The sequence below is a fragment of the Ornithodoros turicata genome, chromosome 10 (assembly GCF_037126465.1).
Source record: "Ornithodoros turicata isolate Travis chromosome 10, ASM3712646v1, whole genome shotgun sequence".
Taxonomy (NCBI): Eukaryota; Metazoa; Arthropoda; class Arachnida; order Ixodida; family Argasidae; genus Ornithodoros; species Ornithodoros turicata.
The window spans coordinates 20,806,031-20,826,834 of record NC_088210.1 but is presented as its reverse complement, the minus strand read 5'-3'; the positions used below and the strand labels follow the sequence as shown (position 1 = coordinate 20,826,834).

Sequence of the window (20,804 nt, the reverse complement as noted above, 5' to 3'; positions counted from 1 at the left end):
CTTTGGACAATTTTTAATTGAGGGAATTTTTTTAATTGAGCTTTGAAAATTGCCAAACGAACCTCACTTTGTTTTTACAGAAATATGAAGTCCTCCACGGATAACCACAGACCCAACAGAAACACTGAACAGTATCGCAACAGAAACACTCTAAAAAAAAGTAAAAATTCCGCTTTAGCCTCGCCTGCTTGATTGTCGCAAAGAAGAGCGCACGGAACGTGCAGGGAGAGGAGGAAGTGGTTCCCGCCTCTTGTTTTACCTTTCTTCTCCCGCTTTGACCTTCATGCTGGCGACAACCGTCTTATCACAAAGAAAACAGAACAGCCGTCTTATCACAAAGAATGCAAAACAAATGAAGGCGGGGACACTTCCTCCTCTAGACGCACATTTCGCGCGCGCTTCTTTGCAAAAATCAAGCAGGCGGGGCTGAAGCATAATTTTTGCAATTTTTTTCTACTATTTCTCTTGAGAAACTGTGCATAGTTTTTGTTGGGTCTGCTGTTATCCGCGGAGGACTTCAAATTTCTGTGAAAAAAGTGAGGTTCGCTTGGCAATCAAAGTCCAACTGAAAAAAATAAATTTCACGCAATTATAAATTGTCCAAAGCCTTCCTCAATGGTGACAAAACTTTCCAGAAGGTAATTGCCGAATGTCCCACAATCCTCCGGCGAGTACGTCGCCAGTTAGAATTTTTTTTTTATCGCTTTAGGTGAAACACCCTGTATGGCTGGATGAGGCTGTACTCTGGACCTCCTGTTACTTCATCACTTTTTGTAGTTCAGTTTTTATCACTCTTGATATGCCTCTAGCTGTTGCCCCACGCAGTGATACCCCGAAACATGCCGACTGTACGCCCAATTTGGCAACATCGACGGAGTATACTACACAGTAGTGACTGAATACATTCAGGTAGTACAGCTAAGCTAACGCAACAACAACGGATGTAGAGCGTTCAAAAATTCACCCAAGCTTCGGGCAGTGGACGCGAATCGTAATGCAGATGAGAACGCGGCAGTTGCTCAAAGAGGGGTTCATCTAAATGCAAATACCGCTGGCGACGATTTAATCGTGAAGAAACGAGCTATAATTAGCATGCTAAAGCGGACAGCCAACATTATACCCAACACGTTTTTTCGTCTTCATTTGCCTTCCGTATACGTTGCTCTGGCGTCTCTCATCAAACTTCACCTGAACGAAATATCCGAGAACTCATCGCTACAGGCAGAGACACATGGCTGGAGAAGAAGAGGGAGAAGGAAAACAACGAGTTAAAAACAGAGGGGAAAAGGCTAGAGGCACACTCTTAAAAAATGAACTTCACTGCATAGCACGCTCCTATAGTCAAACATCACATCGAATGATATCGTTATCAGCTCTGATTTGTTGAAAACGGGAGGCGTACGCCTTTTCTGTGACAGTTATGAACCGCATAAGTGTCACAAAAAAAAAGGGGTTCGCCTACCGTTATCAACAAATCAGAGAAGATAACGTTATCATTTGACATGATGGTTGGCTAAGAGCGTGCTATGCGGTGAAGGTGATTTCTAAGTATACTCTTAAAAATGAACTTCACCACATAGCACGCTCCTAGCCAACCACCATCCCGAATGACAACGTTCTCGCCCCTGATTTGCTGAAAACGGGAGGAGGAGCCTATTTTGTGCCGTGCATAATGGCACAAAATAGGCTCCTCCTCCCGTTTGCAACAAATCAGGGGTGAGAACGTTGTCATTCGGGATGGTGGTTGGCTAAGAGCGTGCTATGCGGTGAAGTTGATTTCTAAGTATGCAGGCTAGGACCGTCCCATGCGGTGGAGCTGTCTTTAGAGTGTATGACACATTCGACATCATTTCGTATTCATTGTCGCCCTCTAGTGGACGTCGGCAGAGACAGTAATGCTACTTTGCGGATAACATGCGGATATCCGCGGTTTTATCCTCACTTTATCCGCTCGGATTTCAAACCGTTATATTTCTATTCGTGAACCAGGATATAGCACGGATATCCGCGCTACGTCATTTGTGCACGACGAGCATGTTCACGATGACCTTTATCAGATAAGGATTTTTCAATTATTTATTAATAATTGTAAAAAATTCCGTTGTCTCTAAAGATGCCTTGCTCGAAGATTGACGTTCTCTGCGTTTCTCGAGCAGAAAAATAAAAAATAAAGAAATAAAAGATAGAGAGAGAGAAGGAAAGAAAGAAAACGCAGAAAACTTAAAAAAACTCAGTCGACAAGTTGAACACGGGAAGCACAGACGTCTGCGTCCGTGAACACAATGCCGTCCTTCACAGGAGTGGGGAAATATCATAAGGACCCTGGAATTGCTCTGCCGCTCAATAAAAGCGGGAGGAAGGGTAGATAAGTCCGGGAGAGACGAACGTCTTCGGCCACGCTTTTTTGTATAGGGAACTTCATCTCAGAGCTGCATATGAGAGTGTAAGTTGTGCGACAGATTCAATACAGGACGGTAGTTTCCGGACTCCGCGGAAGAATACCGCAGTGTAGTGTATCAGAAAACACTATTGTAAATGCAACATGAAATTGATGGCTTTTTTTTTTTTTTCACTACCTCACACTGTATGTAGGGTTTTTTTTTTTATTCGATACGGATATTGAAAATATATATATAAAAAAGAACTCTATCAGGACGGCCATTCTGTCGGATAGAGTACGTAGCTACTAAATTATTATCCACATAAAATTCATTGATCAACCTTTTAATTAGAGGTGGGCGGGGAAATGTGCGACAGCAGAACTGGAGCCTGTAACTATTTAAAGCCACCTAATTTTTTTTAAAAGTCCCGAAATGGGTAAGCATATTGATGTGTCCATCGCTAAATTTTCCTATTGACGAAATCGTATCCACTTGTGTTGCCAGCAATCATCACCAACCACATATACCTTTATCTTCATACACCTGCGCGCTTTATAACATTGCGTATGACCACGACATATCTAAAGTCGAGGTAGGACGAATGAAGTTGGCTTGTATATGTACTGGCAAATGACCACATAAGCGCCTTTATATATTGCAAGATGGCGGACAGGTCTATAGTTCCATGAGATTTATTAATCACCATTTATAATATCGCTTTTTTTTTTTTTTTTTTGCGGCATAGACGTTTATATTTCGATATTCGAGGAGTCATCCTTCGCATTGAACAAGAATCTCACCCCTGCAAATATTTAAACAGCACATAGTGATCCGTCGCTATTGCACCAACGGTATACACACAACGTAAGGAGGACGACCATATAGGACAACAACTCCAAAGCAAAGGATTGATCTGATGGCCATTGGAGAGTCTGTCTCTATGGGCTTCTTAATTGGATGTCCTCAGCTTCTTGATGTCCTCGAACAAATGCCGGCTTCCATTTTAACGTGGGACATCTCTTTGTACTCGCGGAACAGCGGAAGGCATCTGCACTCCCCATTACTCACGTTCAAACATGTTTTATTTTTATTTTTTTATTCTTGCTTCTTCTCGAGTTTGTTGGAAATGGCATCGAGGAGCTTTCTTTCCTCTCTTTCCTATCGGTTGAGCAGAGAGAACTTTCTTCGTTGTATTCAGCTCCTGCAGTGTGATCGACTCATTGTTATCGACATATTCAATTTACTCGTCGAGATCCTTGGTTTTTCCCGCCGTCCAGTGCTTGCATGGCGTTTTTCCGGCATGATAATACGAGAGGGGGTGGGGGTCATTCAATTAACCACATGAAATCCTTGGTCATGCTGAGCAACAAACCCGACACACTTTTGTGCACAGCATGAAGAAGTCATGGCAACTCCTCCCTGTTGGCAGAGCAGAACTTGTGTTTCGCCGTTGCCGCGACGACCTTCCTGTCGGCCTCTGTGTTAAAGGAGCAGTGAAAGGCCCCTCGTTTTTTTATATTTTTTTTTTGCTGCGGCACTAAAGGTAACGTACGCCCTTACACGAGAGCGATTATCGTAACGTATGTGTTAGATGGAGCCGAGACTGGAATGCAGCGGGGACCGGCAAGCAAGCACGCAAAACAATCAAAAACACAGCGCGAGCAAATCAAGCTTCTTAGTCACCTGAAGCTCTACCGCACACTTCCCCCTTTAAGCAACACCGTATCTGTCTGGTTCACGACGACTGCAAGACGACTGCCTGTGGCGTCGATGTGAAGCTACGTCGCGAAGCGACTGCCATTGTGATCTATTTCTGTCGGTAAGGGTTGAGAGCGATCGGGAAGAGGAGACGCCGAGAAAGACTCGCGTGACGTCCCGTCAACTTCCGGAAGTGGCAAAGGGAGATCTTGATCAGGAGCGTCCACCGCTGTAGCACAAGGTCGTACATCGGAAGCCGGGGTGCCCCTCGAATCTCTCCAGGTGTCCACAGTTTCCCTTCGTTTCAGGTGATCTTTATGGAATCTGTGCACTTTCCCAGAAGCATCCCTAACCGTAAATATAACGGAGCCCTGCTTTCCCACAGTCGTCCCGGTCTTTCAGTGCCTCTTCCTGGAGTTGTCCAGCATCCAGACCCTTGTGGTAGACAGTGAACTGTCTGTCTCGGGTTCGTCTGTCATAATTTCGCTTCTGACGCTCCAGTGCCAGACAATTTCTTGCACAACACGTCGACTAAGACGAACGGACGAGATCAAGTACGGGACGGTACTGTCTATTATTCAACAGCTCACAAGGAGGACGGCCGGTGGTGGCGTGCGGGGTCACGAAGTTTGTGCTTGTCACCATCCTCTTCGAATCGAAGAGCAGTCGTGAAAGTCCTCACAAAGTTCTCTGCGAGACCATTCAGTGACCGCGGATGGCACGTCGGAGTGAGAACGTGCCGTATTCCTTGTTCTTCAAAAAAAAAAAGCACGGAAGACCTGACTTGTGAACGGCGGTCCAGTGCTACGAGAACTTCCGGTAGGCCGTTTTGGACAAAAATATCCCGAAAAGCACTGATTGTCTTCAAAGCATTGGTACCAGTCATCTGGACGATGTCGGGCCATTTGCTGAAGGCATCAATAACAATCAAATAGTGCTTCCATTGAAGTTCTGCGAAATCCGCGTGAAGAGGAAACCAAGCCTTGTCGGGTTGCTCCCACTGATGTAAGGGAACAGGAGTCTCTTGCGCAGCCACTGCTGAGCACTGCTCGCAGTTCCTGATCCTGGATTCAATGTGCTTATATACACCAGGTCACCAAATGTACGAACGGGCAAGCATCGTCATTTTGGACTGGCCGAGATGGCAATCGTGCAGGACATTCAGAAGCTTGCCGCCCTTGTGCATCGTGAGCTCTGTCTGCGGTTGGTAAAACGGAGATAGATCTGGGGCAACATGGCTTGGCCATCCCCGTGAAACGAATTCCGTCACCTTCGCTAGCACAGGTTCCTCAAGAGTGGCAGCGGCAATGTCCTTAGCCGTTACTGTTGACATGTGGTAATCTTGGACCGCAAAAAGTTCGTTCGTTAATTCCAACGCTGAATACACCTTCTTCAGCTGCCTTGTCAAATTCTTGGTCTGGTTCTTCCAGAAGCCGAGAGAGACCGTCTGCATTTGCAATTTGAGATGATCCCTTGAACTGGATGTCGAAACTCTAACTCATTAGGATGAGTGCTCGACGTTGCAGGCGACTTACTGTCGTTACAGGGATACCTCTTGATGGCCCGAAAATTACCGTAAGTGGCTTATGGTCGGTGTACAATACGATTTTTCGGCCCCACAGGTACTAGTGGAATTTCCTAACGCCGAAAATGATGGCCAAGGCCTCTCCTTCAATTTGCGCATACTTTGTCTCTGCTACTTTAAGTGTCTTCGACGCGTTCGAGATTGGTCTATCTACATCGTCGAGCCGGTGGTAGATAACCGCTCTGATACCTTCCGATGACGCGTCGACTGCCAAGAAAATTTCTTTAGTGAGATCGTACTGTGTTAATACCTTCGCTGAAGCCAGCGTACGCTTGATGCTCTCAAAAGCTTCGACGCATGCAGAAGACCAACACCACGACGCTCCCTTCTTGACCAAGTCATTTAAAGGTGAACACACATCCGCCAGTCCCTCCAAATATCTGCCATAGTGCCTAAGGAGGAACGTAAGTAGTTCTGATACTTGATTGGGCGATGGCGCCGACACCACCTTCGGAGACGGGCGAAACCCGTCAACATCCACTATGCGACCGAGGTACTGAACTTGGGGATGCAGGAAAGCACATTTCTCCCGTTTCAGAGTGAATCCGAACTCCTGCAGCCTTGCTAGGACCTTAGACAGATTGCTGAGATGTTCTTCGTCGTTGCGGCCCGTGACGATAATGTCGTCTATAGATAACGAGCCACAGATGTCAGTCCTGAGATAACCTGCTCCATCGTGCGTTGGAATACAGCAGGCGCCGACGCTATCCCAAAAGGCATCCGGCTAAATTTGAAAAGACCTTTGTGTGTGTCAATAACCAATAACTTTTTGCCTGCTCGTCGAGTTCCATTTGAACGTATGCCTCCGATAGACTGAGCTTCGTGAATTTCTCATCACCGTTGAGAACCGCCAGGAGTTGGAGAAAAGAGGTCTTGGGATCGGATACTGTGCAACAGCGAGCTGCGGGTTAACCCCGCCTGGTTTCGGCATAACTACGATTGGTGTCGCCCATTCGGATACCTCCACAGGTTGCAACACTCCGTTCTTCACTTGACGTTGTAAATCTGCCTCTACTGCCTCTTTTGTGACAAAAGGTATACAGGACGTGACTTGGGACGTGAAGAACTTGGGTTGTGCTCCCTCACGTACATGAGGATGGACCAGTAACTTCGTGCACCTTCCCGGGTCAGAACGGAAAAGGACTGAGTATTCTCCCAAAATCTCGTTAATGGCTCCTTGCCAACACAGACGCTCCCGACAAACAATCTCTTGAGGTCGGTGCTCAGTTTCCTGATCCGCTGCCTTCCAAGTAAATTCGTGTGTGCCATTCGTGTGAACAACACCTGCCACCTTTGCGTACGGTTTCCATAAGAAACTTCCAGCTCATGAAGCTTCGGCTTCCCAAGCTTTACAAACGTGCGGTGATCTAGCAACGTGGTCCGTGAGCCCGTGTCCACTTGAAGTGTGATATCCTTGCCCAAGAGGTTACAAGTCAGATATCGCCCGTACTGTTCATCTGCCAGCAACACGTCGGTGACCAGCTTGACTCGGCTTGAGTGCTTGGGCTTATTCTTCCGGGACGACATCGATGCACGTCCATTCTGACACATCTTGTCTTATCTGGGTGACCCGACTTTCCACAAGAGTGTCATTCTTCTTTCTTGAATCTGCATGCGTCAGGTCCGTGGTTGGAATTCCTACAGCGCAAACACCTGCGACGCTCTGACTCTGGCCCCGCGATCTTGTGGACAGCAACTTCAGAATGAGCTGACGTGACTCTACTTCTGCCGTCAAGAAACTGTCCGCCAAGCGAATGGCAGACTCCAATGTCAACTCTTTTTCTAGGACAAGCCTTGCTCGCACCCGCCGGTCCAATAAGCCAACTATGAAAGCATTTCAACAACGAGCAAGCCCGGGTGTCGAACTCGACTTCGTATTCGCAGCGGCCAACAATGGCTGAGAGTCTCTCCACAAAGTATTTGGCCGACTCGTCTTCCTCCTGTCGGGACGAGAAAAAACATCAAACGCTCAAATTCTTTGAACCGCTTCGGTGTGTAATGTTCCAACATCTTCGCCATGAAACTTGGCTCTTGGAAGAAACTTCCATGACGTCTTTGGGTTGTAGTAAATTGTACAGGAGCTTGAAAACTTCTCGGCTCAACGAAGAAATGAGGAGATTTCCCTTGTCGGCGTCGTCGGTAACCCTTCCTACCCGAACAGCAGCTGGGAACCTCACTCGAAACATGTTCCATTCTTCCTTCGAAGGATCGAACGTTCCCGGTCCAGGAAAGCCGCGAAGTGCCTGAGGTGCGCCACGCGTGAAACTGGAGGACTCCGCGTTCTCTACTAGTATCGTAGAAGGTCAGACTCGTCGACAGTCGTGATATCTATAGTAGAGACGTTGAGCTGGAAAACAAACGTTTATTCCGAGATGGAGCCGCAATTGGAATGCAGCGCAGACCGACAAGCGAGTCCGCAAAACAATCGAAAACACAGCGCGAGCGAATCAACCTTTTTCGTCACCTGCAGCTCTACTGCAGAGACGTCCTTGGTCTGTACCACCTCTAGAAAGCAGCACCACCGCTGGCACCACCGCTCCCCTTCTTCAGGGAGCCTGTAAGTGGCTCACGTCACTAGGTGACGCGGAGAGTCCGCCGCAGGTGGCGCCGCCCTTCAGCGGACGAATTTTCAGTAGCAAAGGTTGGAAACGAAGCCTCGCGGCTTCTCACTAAGGCGATTCTACGTCATAGTTACCTGATTACGTCACGGCAGGAGACCGTGTCGCGCCTCTGACATCAGGCCGCTATACACTCTAAATCGTTTTACACCTTAAAGGGTGTAAATCAAAATGTTCATGGCGCACACCTTTTAAGGTGTATTTTAACACCCTCCTGGCAATTGGGGTGTAAAGGGTGTAACGCCGAATAAAACTGCTGGCTTTGTGGCAATAAGCTGGTAACTGTGTATTCACAATTACCAGCATATTGCGTATAATCACATTGAGGTCCATATATGTATGCACATCAAGGTGATTAAATATGTGTGTAAACATGCCCAGCCGACGTACAGACAATCATGTATGGCGTGGCAGCTGTCCATGGCAATGAAGCAGCTGTATATAGCTTTTCGTGAAACTGTAGACCTTCTCATGAGCAGGCACCTCCCCCATTTGCATGTTCATTACTTAGAACGCTGCATTTATTTGTTTCTTCAAGGCTTTGCAGTGTTGTACCCACAAATATCTAACCCCTGTAAAATGCATTACATTGTTCATTATCCGCGACTCATCATGATGTTTGGTCCTTTCCTATCTGTATGGTTGTACGCGTTTCGAAGGGAAACACTAGCATTTTAAAGATGTTGCTGGAAAAACTCGACATTTTAAGAACATAACCCTTTCATTAGCAAGAAGACATCAATTTTATCAAATGTATGTGTGATCGCAGCCCTTCATCAGAAATGCCGCATCTACTGATGGTTCCAAGGAGATTCACGCAGAATCTATAGTCAATATGAAAAGTGCAGTTGATAATGATAACACATTTGCTGTTGGCTGTTGTTGCCAAAGAATCTTCAGAGGATGACTTACCCGTGTTCATTGAGATTGCAGGCATACATGTTACTAACTCTGATACCATTTTTCTCATACAAACATTAACTACAGTTGAGTATGATGAGCACTATCATGTATTTGTTCTGTCTTGCAATGAGGAGCAACGTGTTTTAAGAAATTTAAGCACTATCTCAACAGATCTTCTAAATCTGCATGCATTACCAGATGGTAGACTTGTTGTAAATCCAGGCCATGCACTGTTGTAATGTAACTTCCTGTTCCCTGTTGTTGTATATATTTACTTTTGTTCATGTGAACGAAAACAAACATACTCCCTTTCTACACCCAGGCGACACACTATCACCATATTTCACTTGAGGGTGTGGTACACCAATGTTACACCCTCAGGAACTTCCAAAACAAAGTTGTAGGGTGTGAAAGGGGTGTGATCTTTGTTAATACACCTATTTTACACTTTTAAAGGTGTGAAATGATTTAGAGTGTACCGGTCTGGATTTTTAGGAAGTTCTTGTAAGTTGAATTGCGCCGTGACAAAAGCAGAAATATTGTGCATGGTGGCCTTTAATACATAGACTGTTTGATTAATGAAACAGGCTTTCCAATGTGTGATATGGATTTAAGGGAGCATGAAATTATGTCATCGTTTCATATCAGCTTCAGCTGTGTCGAAAGCTACTGGCGCCAGCTCACTCAGCGGAACTCCTCTAAGTTTTGATGTGTTACGATAGTAAATAGTTGTAAGTAAAGCAGTGGTCCTGTTAGTGGTCCGTGTCTGTTTGCTGCTTCAGTTATATTCAGCGAAGCGCCTTGTAACAGCAAAGTGGTCTAAGTAATGCTTACGACTTCACTAACGACTAACAGTAACGAATAGCAGTAAGTGTAGCGTTACTGGTAGCGACCGAATTTCCCAGCTGTCAGGTCGCGGGGGAACGCGGTTTCTGCTAAGATAGCAGCGATGTTCCCAGAGTACTAGCGCTCCACCGATCTGGTGACGGATCTCTGAAAGTGCTCTCCCCATCATCATCCCTTCATCCGTTCCCAATGTGCAATAGGGCGGCGCTGGATCGCCCACCTCATCTTCATCCAATGTGTGTGTGTGTGTGTTCCCAGAGGAATTTTGTTATTTTTAATGACACGTCAAGAGAACGCATATAAGGAGAAATCTGAGGCCATTAAACGGTGTTCTCGTTATTATATGACATATATTGCATTTCCATGTGGCTGACGTTGGGCCCTCATTTCGTGACAGCATCCAAAGTGGATTGTGCATAGATGCTCGGGTCTGAACAATTCGTCGCTTGGATGCAGAAGGTCCTGCCTTTCAACAAGAACTCGCAGCGCACCCAGAATCATGCACCCAAGGTGGCCTGCAACCAATCGCCACATCACAGACCCGTGCTCCGTAAGTAATGCTGAAATGCAATCTTGGAAACGGTCATAGTAACACCACAAGAGTACAAAACTTACCAGCGTAGGGGCTCACTGTTTTATTACCGGTTCTTTGACTGGGTGCTATGCACTTTTTTCACAACGGCTTATGCGCATGCGCATGACCTTGAGGCGCCGGAGAGGGTTATCTCCGTCTTCATTAGATGGCGCAGTATGGGGACGACAGAAGTGGGGGCCAGTTGGGAGACCGCACGAACGGCGCGAGCTCGTCGGTCCCACTCCGGACCGGTTTTGGTCCTTTGTGCTACTCACGTGGATTTGTTTGGACGCGCTCCAAGCGTGGTTCGCTGGAGCGCCGCTAGGGTACGACGCGTATATGTGAAAAAAGTCCATTGACGGGGGTTTGTTTTGGCGCGCGACAAGAGTGGCTCTCCGAAGAACCGCTAGGCTGCGATGTGATTAGGAAAGAAGTCCACGCATACGAGAGATGTTGGAATAGGAAAGTTCAGTCAGTCTCCGAGTTGGGATTGTCCGGACTGTCAGTATAGTGCGGCAACTCCATGCATTGCACTCTTTCAAATGAACTTCACCGCATAGCACGCTCCTAGCCAACCATAATCCCGAATGATATCATTGTCTGCCCTGATTTGTTGAAAACTGGAGGCGTATGCCTTTTTTGTGACAATTATGGAGAGCATAAGTGTCACAAAAAAAAGGCGTACGCCTCCCGTTTTCAACAAATCAGGTCAAATAACGATATCATTCGAGATGATGGTTGGCTAGGAGCGTGCCATGAGGTGAAGTTCATTCCTAAGAGTTCAATGCATGGAGTTGCCACGCTATACTGACAGTCCGCCCAATCCCAACTCAGAGACTGACTGAGCTAAGAGTGCGTGAGTGTGCGGTGCTCACATACACTCTTAAAAATGAACTTCACCGCATAGCACGCTCCTGGCCAACCATAATCTCGAATGATATCGTTATCTGCCCTGATTTGTTGAAAAAGGGAGGCGTACGCCTTTTTGTGACACTTATGCTGTTCATAATTAGGAGCGTGCTCATAGCCAATAAAAACAAGCGTAGGGCGGAGCTCAAACGTGTCCTTCATAGCATGAACATGACTAGGTAAAATTTGGCGCTTGCTCATCTGTTCTCGCAAGGAAACTCTACATCAGCCCCCTGACATTGCTTTTTTCTCTTTTTTTCGCAGCACATTCAAAACAACAAAATGACAGCTGCCACTCGTTTGGAATGGATACGGCTGAATTCCGCGTGCGAGGCCGTGAGATGGTCGACTACATAGCGGACTACTTGGAAAATATTTCCCAGAGGCGCGTCACCCCCAAGTGCGAACCAGGGTACCTCAAAGACCTTCTTCCTGACAGGGCTCCAGACATGCCCGAGGACTGGAATACCATTATGAACGACTTCGAGAGCTACATCATGCCCGGGGTAAGGATCCAAGTGCTGTATAAAATGCTGTGTATACGTCGTGTATACAGTATTTACGCTCACATTTACTTTGCTTTTTTACTGAATATTTCTTTATGTGTGTGTGTGTGATCACTTCCAAGTGTCTATGTTACAGTGTGCTGGTGCTAAGTGTGCTGTATTTTGCGTTGAAAAGTCTAGGAAAGAGAGGGGATGGGGACACATGCGCCGTTCTGGAACTCTTTCTCGTGACGCTTTTCACGAGCTCACACTTTCTAAATATGTACTCTACATTAAAAGCAACCTTCAAAATCCCTGGCGCTTTCAAATGTGCCTCTTCAAACGCCACGTAAACTACGCTTCTGTACTTCTGCTTCTGTACCGCTTCTGTACTTTAGTCAACGTAAACGACACTTTCTCCCCTATGTACTTTAAGGTACACTGTGCTCTTTAGGCTGTAACGCACATAATATCTATGAATGAGACTCCTATACCATTGTCCGACGGCAAACTTAAGACCGTTAGCGGAACGGCCGTTACTTCACCTGTAGCCCAACCATCATTTCGAATGATCATCGTTCTCTGCCCTGATTTGTTGAAAACAGGAGGCGTACGCCTTTTCTGTGGCAACTATGAACTCCGTAATCGTGTCAAAAAAAGGTGTACGCCTCCAATTTTCAACAAATCAGGGTAGAGAACGATATCATTCGAAATGATTGGACTACAGGTGAAGTAACGGCCGTTCCGGAAACGGCCTTAGGTTTGGCGTCTGACTAGAGTATTAAACCCTATAGGGAAACTGCTGAATCTGTGCGAGTTCTTCATTCGCATTTTCCTGTACCTCGCGCATTGTTATAAGCCCAGCCTAAATCAAGTACTGGCTGCCTGCTCTGTCCACTACTCCCACACAGGCTTCACCATGTCGTCCTCCTTCTCTTTTTTGTTGCTTTCTGTTTTCAGCCTTTCAATTACTACACTCTAAAAACAGAACTTCACCGCATAGCACGCTGTGCGCAAACCATTGCCACGAATGATATGGTTATCGCTTCTGATTCGAAGAGAGAAAGGGCGTAAGCATTATATTGTCAGTTGTCATATATCCGAGTGGATATAAAAAGGCGTACGGACCCCTCACTGCTAATCAGAGGCGATAACTCTATCATTTGTGATAATGGTTTACGCACGGCCTGCTGTACAGTGAAGTTCTGTTCTGAGAGTGTGTTCCGTAGCAGACGACAGGCCGATGGTGGCGTCTGCTATATGCGCGGTACGCCGCTCACGGTGTACCGGCACCGTGTCGAATGTTCAACACGAGACACGGCGGAATTGCCGCCCCGTGGACAGTTTCTTTTGTGTTTTTGCTTTTTCTTCGACTAGAATATTCCGTGGCGATGGCGCTCTTGTGAATACACGGTATGTTACTTCTCCGCGCTATATGCAGGTTACGCAGTGGCAGCATCCCCGATTCCACGCCTACTTCCCTGCTGGAAACTCTTATCCCTCAATACTAGCAGACATGCTTTCCGATGCCATTGGCTGCGTCGGCTTCTCCTGGGTAAGCCCCCCACCCATTGAAACCGTCCACGATACAAGGCCGAAATGCGTGCAAGAAATTTAACGTCTTCATCTGTCTCTTAGGCTGCAAGTCCAGTCTGCACTGAACTCGAAATAATCATGTTGGACTGGCTAGGTAAATAGTCTGGCTCCCTCGCTGACGTTATTACACATACGCTGCTTCTCTTGGAATATAGGGAAGATGGTGGGGCTACCGGACCAGTTCCTCTGTCACTCGGAAGACAGCAAGGGAGGAGGTGTGATTCAGGTCCGGCGTGCATTCATCCGTCATTGAAAACAGAAACGCCACAATGTGTTCTTTTACTTTCCAGACGTCTGCCAGCGAATGTGTACTGGTGTCCCTGCTAGCTGCCCGCTACTCAGCAGTGGAAATGCTTAAGAAGCAACAGCCCTTCGTTGACGAAGGGGTCCTGCTTTCGAAGCTAATGGCATATTGCTCTAAAGAGGTCAGTCGGGGGGCTACCTGCTGGTTTTCTTTGGAGCGTAACATGTATACTGTTCGTGTTACAAAACATTCTTCTCTGCACCTCAATAGGCCCATTCTTGCGTGGAAAAAGCTGCGATGATCGGATTCGTTAAACTACGAAGCTTAGACACGGATGACTGCTTTAGGTTGAGGGGATCAGTTCTTGCAAGGGCCATAGAAGAAGATCGAGCAGCCGGTTTCATTCCATTCTTCGTAGGTTCATGCTTGCTTCTCAACATTTACCGTCAAGCCCGTTTATAACGATCCTTAGTGCAATGGTAGTCTTGAACCCCATTTGTCAACTACGTACCAACAACAATAAGAGCATAGCACAGCTCTCGTCTTTGTAGACGTTCTTTTCTCCCTTTTTTTCTTCTACTAGATCTGGAGTAGCTTGTCCCGTGAGCGGGCCCACATCTCCATATTTTTTCTCCTACCACCATCATCATCCGATGTTTGTATTAAAAATGCACAAAAATTCATGCAAGTGAAACTTGTTGCCCTAGAGCTTGCCACAACACGGACGGGTCTTGGCGGAAGCGTTTGTCCGGTTATAGCGATCGTGATTTTGCTAGTGGCACAGGACCTATAGTGCACAGAACGGAAGTGCAATTACGTTTGTTCTGGTTGTTGTGGAACTGAATGCATGTGAACACACAACAGGGGACGTGCGTGTGATTCGCCAAGAGTCAAATATATATTGTATTATGTTTTCTCCCGGTATCTCAAGACCATGGAAACGCGCATGAAGTCACGACAGGGCTAAAAGCGAGGAAATATAGTACACAAGCGCTCCGTATTATTCATCCTTCAACCGATTTACGATTCACACCACTCTCGTATGCGACCGTTACAGCAAATTTTCAAAATTCCGTTCGACATCGTTATAAACGGGCTCGACTCGTTATAATGGACGCAGAAACAACTCTACAACACAACCTACGGACACATTACTTTATTTTGGGCATTTATCAAAATACGCACCTTTCTTCCACTCAGGTAAGCGCCACATTAGGTACGACATCTTGTTGTTCCTTTGACGCCCTCCACGAGATCGGACCACTGTGCCAGAAAGAGAACCTATGGCTGCACGTGGACGCAGCTTATGCTGGCAATGCGTTCATCTGCCCAGAGTTCAAGCACCTCCTCAAGGGCATCGAGGTATTACAAGGCTGTCCATTACCCTTCGCACACACTACACACATTAATTATTATGTTCCTAGCACGCAATGTCATTCAATTTCAACCCGAACAAATGGATGCTAGTCAACTTCGATTGCTCTCTCATGTGGTGAGTCTTAAACCATAATTACATTAACAATAACCAAGCCTTATTCAGGTCTTTCCAAACAGGGTTAAGGATCGGTTTCGACTGACAAAAGCGCTGGTGGTTGACCCTCTTTATTTGCAGCACAGCTATTCCGGTAAGTTCCTTCCTGCGCAACACGGGAATGCATTACTAATCACAACCTTACAATATGCTTTTGTTCTAGACAAGGCCATTGATTACAGGGTAAGCTTACCTCCGGATAATATTGATGTTTTACGAGGGTAATAGATTAAATGTTAATGGTCTGTCTAGTGGTTACAGTACATTCGTTGTTGAAATATATGGGCTTAGAAAAACAATTTCACTTCTTTATTGATGCCGGAGTATCGATGCCCAATGCTAAAATCTATTGCGAGACAATCCTTGTCAGTTTGTTTCAGGTTGACGTTATATTTCTATAGCAACGAAACTGCGATAGAAACGACGTTCTGTGAGTTGGATAAAATATCTTCCTCGTCGTTTTAATAGTTCGAGTTTGAGTTTGATTATAGAAGTTTTAATAGTGTAATAGTTTGAAAGGAGAGACGGTTTTAAGAGTTCGTTTACAGCTGAGATAATCGTTATATGAGGTTTGCCGCACCAAAATTTGCTATAGAAATAAACAAGGCAATAAATAAACGTGTTCGCTATTGTGGCACGTTAAAGGGAAACTAAAATCCAAAGCAATTTTCCTCGCTGAATGAAATTAAGATGCCGCGTTACCTTGACACCAACATAAAAGAAACGGGACCAATCCGTTGTGTCGTTCGCGGCCTCCCGTTAGTTTATCCTCAAACCATTTGTCCAACGCGGGAGATCGTTTGAGGATACCAATGGGGGGCCGCTCCGCATTGTCGTCCTTCTTGCGAAGGAGAGGGAGAGGGAAAGCAGAAATTGCGTTTTTTTTCTTCTATGGATCGTAAATCACGAACGACGAAACGCATAGATCCTGTTCCTTTTGTGTTTGTGTCACGGTAACGACATCTTTTCGTTCCGCGAGGAGAAATTTTTTCTTTATTGTGCCCTTTTAAGCGAACCCTACTGACCGTGCATTCACACGAGCGACATTCTCAAGAATATTCCAGCGTAAGATGCGTAAAACGTCATAGCTTTTTCCTGTCACGTAAGCGCGAGTGCTAAAAGTCATGTGTTTTCGGGCTCTTCTAAACATGGGGCATATGCTGCGACGCAGCCACAAAATATTCCACAGCAAATGACAGAGTCAATGGCGTCGTCTGCTATGTGCGCAGTACTTCGGTACTGGTATTCCTGCGCCGTGCGAATGCTCAGGATAAGACAACGGGGAACTTTCGCCATGTTAGCAGTTTTCTGCTTTTTCTTCCTCGAGAATATTCCGCCGGGATGTCGCTTGTGTGAATACGTGGTATGTGTCACCTTGCACGCAGACGACGACTTCTCTGATTCCCTGATTGCGTGCAATTTTCCGCAGCACTGGGGCATCCCTCTGAGCAGACGTTTCCGATCCCTGAAGCTGTGGTTTGTTGTTCGTCGCTACGGAATCAACGGGCTGCAGAGGTACATTCGTGAGGTGCGTATTTCTTTTCTAATACCTCTGTCGCACAAGCAGCATTTAATAATCATTGAAATCAATGACCATTGAAGCAGAGCCGTTTATACGGAGAGTTTGGCCATGCTTTGATCTTTTCCCGCAGTGACGTCAGACCCGTCATCGCTCTGCTCATTTGATCGTAATCAAAGGCGAGCTGCGGCCGCACGGGGAGATTTCATTGCCTTACCTCAGCTCCAAAATGGCGGAATGCAGCATTGGCGTCTACTTTTCAATTCCGGGGGGACAAGTGGGAAATTTGCGCCCCCTCCCGTATTCTTGCTTCCCGAAAGGTGCCTCTTTTTGCTCCCCTTTAGGCGGGCGCAGTAGGGGCAGTTGCCCCCCTGCTTCCTGTAGACGCCGACCCTTGCGGAGTGAAAGGCACGAGGATATTTCAAGGCGATCGTTGCACTCTAAAATGGCGGCACTAACCTTGGTGACGTCCATCGTGTGACGTCAAATGACGCTCTCTAAAACAGGCTCCTCCCAATGGCCAAACTCTCCCAATAAACGGCCCTACATTGAACCAGAGCCGTTTATCGGAGAGTTTGGCCATGCTTTGATCTTTTGCCGCCGTGACGTCAGACCTGTCATCGCTCCGCCCACTTGAACGGAACGAAAGGCGAGCCGCGGCGGCGCCAGGAGATTTCAAGGCCGTACCTCCGCTCCCAAAATGGCGGCACTAACTTCGGTGCCGCCCATCGTGTGACGTCAAATGACGCTCTCTAAAACAGGCTTCTCACAATGGCCAAACTCTCCCAATAAACGGCCCTACATTGAACCAGAGCCGTTTATCGGAGAGTTTGGCCATGCTTTGATCTTTTGCCGCCGTGACGTCAGACCTGTCATCGCTCCGCCCACTTGAACGGAACGAAAGGCGAGCCGCGGCGGCGCCAGGAGATTTCAAGGCCGTACCTCCGCTCCCAAAATGGCGGCACTAACTTCGGTGCCGCCCATCGTGTGACGTCAAATGACGCTCTCTAAAACAGGCTTCTCACAATACCCAAACTCTCCCAACAAACGGCTCTGCATTGAACTCGCGCGTATAGGGCCACCAAGCGAGTGGCGTGTCATCTTCTCAAACAGCATTGGATTCGACGCTCTCTGTCAAGTTCATGTTGACACATTATACGCTTGATGGCGCCACCCTCATGTTCAATGGCCGTTGGTTTCAATGATCATTGAACGGTGCCCGTGACGTGTGACTGGGCCGTGTGATAAGCCGTATATTAATCACTGGCGCTCGTTTTTACTGCAGCACGTGCGATTAGCTAAGAAGTTCGAAACCTTAGTAAGAAGCGATCCTCGATTCGAAGTGGTCAATCAGGTTATATTAGGACTCGTCTGCTTTCGTCTCAAGGCAAGTGGCACCTTTCACAGTCCGAGTGTATACTTCTAAAAAAAAAAAGCCACTTTCACTTTTAGGGATCGGATCCTTTGAACCAGAAGCTGCTCTCCAGCATCAACGCGTCGGGAAAGTTGCACATGGTTCCGGCCTGTCTCGATGATCGTTACGTGGTTCGTTTCTGCGTCTGTGCCCAGAACGCCACTGAAGATGACATCACGCACGCGTGGGACGTCATTACGCAATACACTACGGAACTCTTACAAGTGGTTGACCTCGAACAGGAAAAAGAAGAGAGAGTAAGCATCCTCTCTGGAAATATTCCCTTCCATTACTGGTTACTAAATATGACTACCGGAATGGTACATGTGGGACATACCCCATCCGTGGAGAGAATTGCAAAAAGTGCGCTTTCTCGCCAACCAACAAAAAAAGCCCGCGTCAGTCGACGTAACGCACACAGGCACGGAGCGTGACGCACCAGCGCCATCTAGATACAGAAAGTCTGCTTAATACCTCCTCTCACTCCTTCGCGGCCGCCGAAGCACCGTTGTGATTGGCGTCACGTCGCTCTCGAGCGACGTGACGAGAGTGATCAGGCTTTGCTTCTAGGCGGTGTTGGGTGTACTATGAGGAAAAGGTGCAACCAAAGACAGACGTGGTGTTGGGTGTGTGTGGCACCAACGTCGACTGGCTACTGCCACATTTTATTTTATTAATGCGTTAGCATTATAGTCCTCGCTACGCAAGAATCGCGGCGTGGTCTGTCTGCAGCCGCGGCGCGCATGCGTGGTGAGTGGGGAGGGAAGGATGGCGCGTGGAGAGTGCGACGCGGCCACGGCGCCGGCGCGTCGCACTCGTCAGTGCTGCTGTGGTGGTCGAGAGGTTGGGACGTGCCTGCGTGGGCGCGCCATGGGTTATGAGTGCTGTGCGAAGGAGCAGCGGCGAAAGAAGGCTGAGGTTGGGAGACGGCGCCGCCAAGCTAAGTAATCCCGAAAGGCACGTTTGACTGTGAATGCTGTCTTCCGTTAGCGTTGTGTAGGGTCGTGTGAAGGCTTGTGTAGCGTTTTTCTTTTTCGCATAAAATGCAATAGTATCCAAAACTTACTTTTGGATGGAAGATGTTGCAATGTCTTGGGGGTTGCTGGAAAAGTCCCTGCGAGAATTTGACTTTCCCACGTTCAGGTGGTGGTGGTGGTGCTTCTGAAAGTGCTCGCCGTTGTGGGCCTCACAGAGGTGGGCAACGTCACGACCAACGCTCTGGGGGAATATGCGTCCTGGGCCGACTTCTAAGGGAACTGTGTCGACATATGTCTGAGAGCGTCTAAAGGAAACCCTAGACAGCACAGCCGGCACCGGGATTCGAACCCGGATACCTCCCAGTCTCGACGTGACATGGCCAGCTTCAACTTGTCCCCGGCCTTTGTCGTCCACCAATGATCTCGCATGCTGGGAACTTTGAAGTTGGCATGAAAACGTTTCTTCGACTTTTACAGAACAAAGAAAACGCCGAAGAATCCGTGGACGAAGTGTTCCTGCTTGACCGGAAGCAGCATAGCCTGCGCTACAAGAGAAGCTTCTTCGTACGCATGGTTTCCGACCCGAAGCTTTACAACCCCAAGATCGTCAGGGCTCTGTCCGGAAGTACCAGCAGCGACCCACAGCACAGACACACCAGCGAGTCGGACAGCACTCCTGCTGAAGTTGGCACGCCATTGTGAGCTGTTGTCTCCTGCCCAATTCACCTTCCCTTCCCATAGGTGTTCCATGGATACACGATGACCCAAAATAAATCGGTGACACTTCAGTGTGGCAACTGCTGCAATGTTGTCTGTAATGCGTCAGAATAGAACTCTTCGAATGAGGTTGATTTACAACACTTTTTTTTTAGCGTTTCCAACGGGTTTATGCCGCCGCTAAGCCTCGTGCATGTTCGAGTTTGTGTAGTTTTGTAGCAATTATGTGTTGGCAATGTATAGGAAAGATGAGTATCTAAATTTTTCTTGATTGCAACAAATCTCGAAGCTGAAAAATCTTAGACGTGATTTTTGAGCACTTCATACATCGACGTCTGCCGTATATTTGCCAGAGCTGTTTTTTACAGAGCGAAAGTAATATGGTGCATGGGGAATGTGTTATCTCCAACGTAGAATTGCGTTAAATTAACGCACAATTCATACGTGAAGGACACGAAAGCAGCACGACTTCACCACATATGTATACCTGCCCATCTGCACCGCTCCGGTTTGTTGCCAAAACGACATCCGGTTTCGCAGCAAATACGCCCTGCGCGAACCACTATGCCGATTGATACAGTTATCGTTCCTGATTTGAAGAGAGAGAGGGCCGTATATGCCTTTTTATGTATCATATACCAAATTGACACAAAAAGGCGCACGCCCCACACTCTCTTCCGAATCAGAAGCGATAGCCCTATCATCCGGGGCAGCGGTTGTTGCAGAGCGTGCTATGCGGTGAAGTTCTGTTTTTAGAGTGTACTGCACAGAATTATACTGTCATCCCTCCTGATTTGTGGAAAGCGC

General features: G+C 47.2%; 1 protein-coding gene across 1 annotated transcript; it reads left to right on the top strand.

Moving 5' to 3' along the window:
* The first annotated feature begins 4,258 nt into the window (after positions 1-4,258).
* Positions 4,259-20,082, top strand: LOC135370948 (tyrosine decarboxylase-like). Its single transcript, XM_064604890.1, has 16 exons — positions 4,259-4,387; positions 10,429-10,581; positions 11,779-12,020; positions 13,441-13,554; positions 13,638-13,689; positions 13,751-13,821; positions 13,886-14,020; positions 14,110-14,253; positions 15,040-15,201; positions 15,264-15,331; positions 15,394-15,464; positions 15,534-15,553; positions 16,800-16,898; positions 18,175-18,276; positions 18,342-18,560; positions 19,758-20,082. The coding sequence occupies exons 2-16, from the start codon at positions 10,452-10,454 to the stop codon at positions 19,980-19,982; spliced, it is 1,854 nt and encodes a 617-aa protein (XP_064460960.1). The 5' UTR covers positions 4,259-4,387; positions 10,429-10,451; the 3' UTR covers positions 19,983-20,082.
* Positions 20,083-20,804: the final 722 nt, after the last annotated feature.

Coding starts and splice junctions, on each gene's coding strand:
- LOC135370948 (XM_064604890.1), top strand. CDS start 10,452: ATGCTCGGGTCTGAACAATTCGTCGCTTGGATGCAGAAGGTCCTGCCT. Junction 13,690..13,750: donor AATCATGTTGGACTGGCTAG/GTAAATAGTCTG, acceptor CTTGGAATATAG/GGAAGATGGTGGGGCTACCG. Junction 18,277..18,341: donor TCGTCTGCTTTCGTCTCAAG/GCAAGTGGCACC, acceptor TTTCACTTTTAG/GGATCGGATCCTTTGAACCA.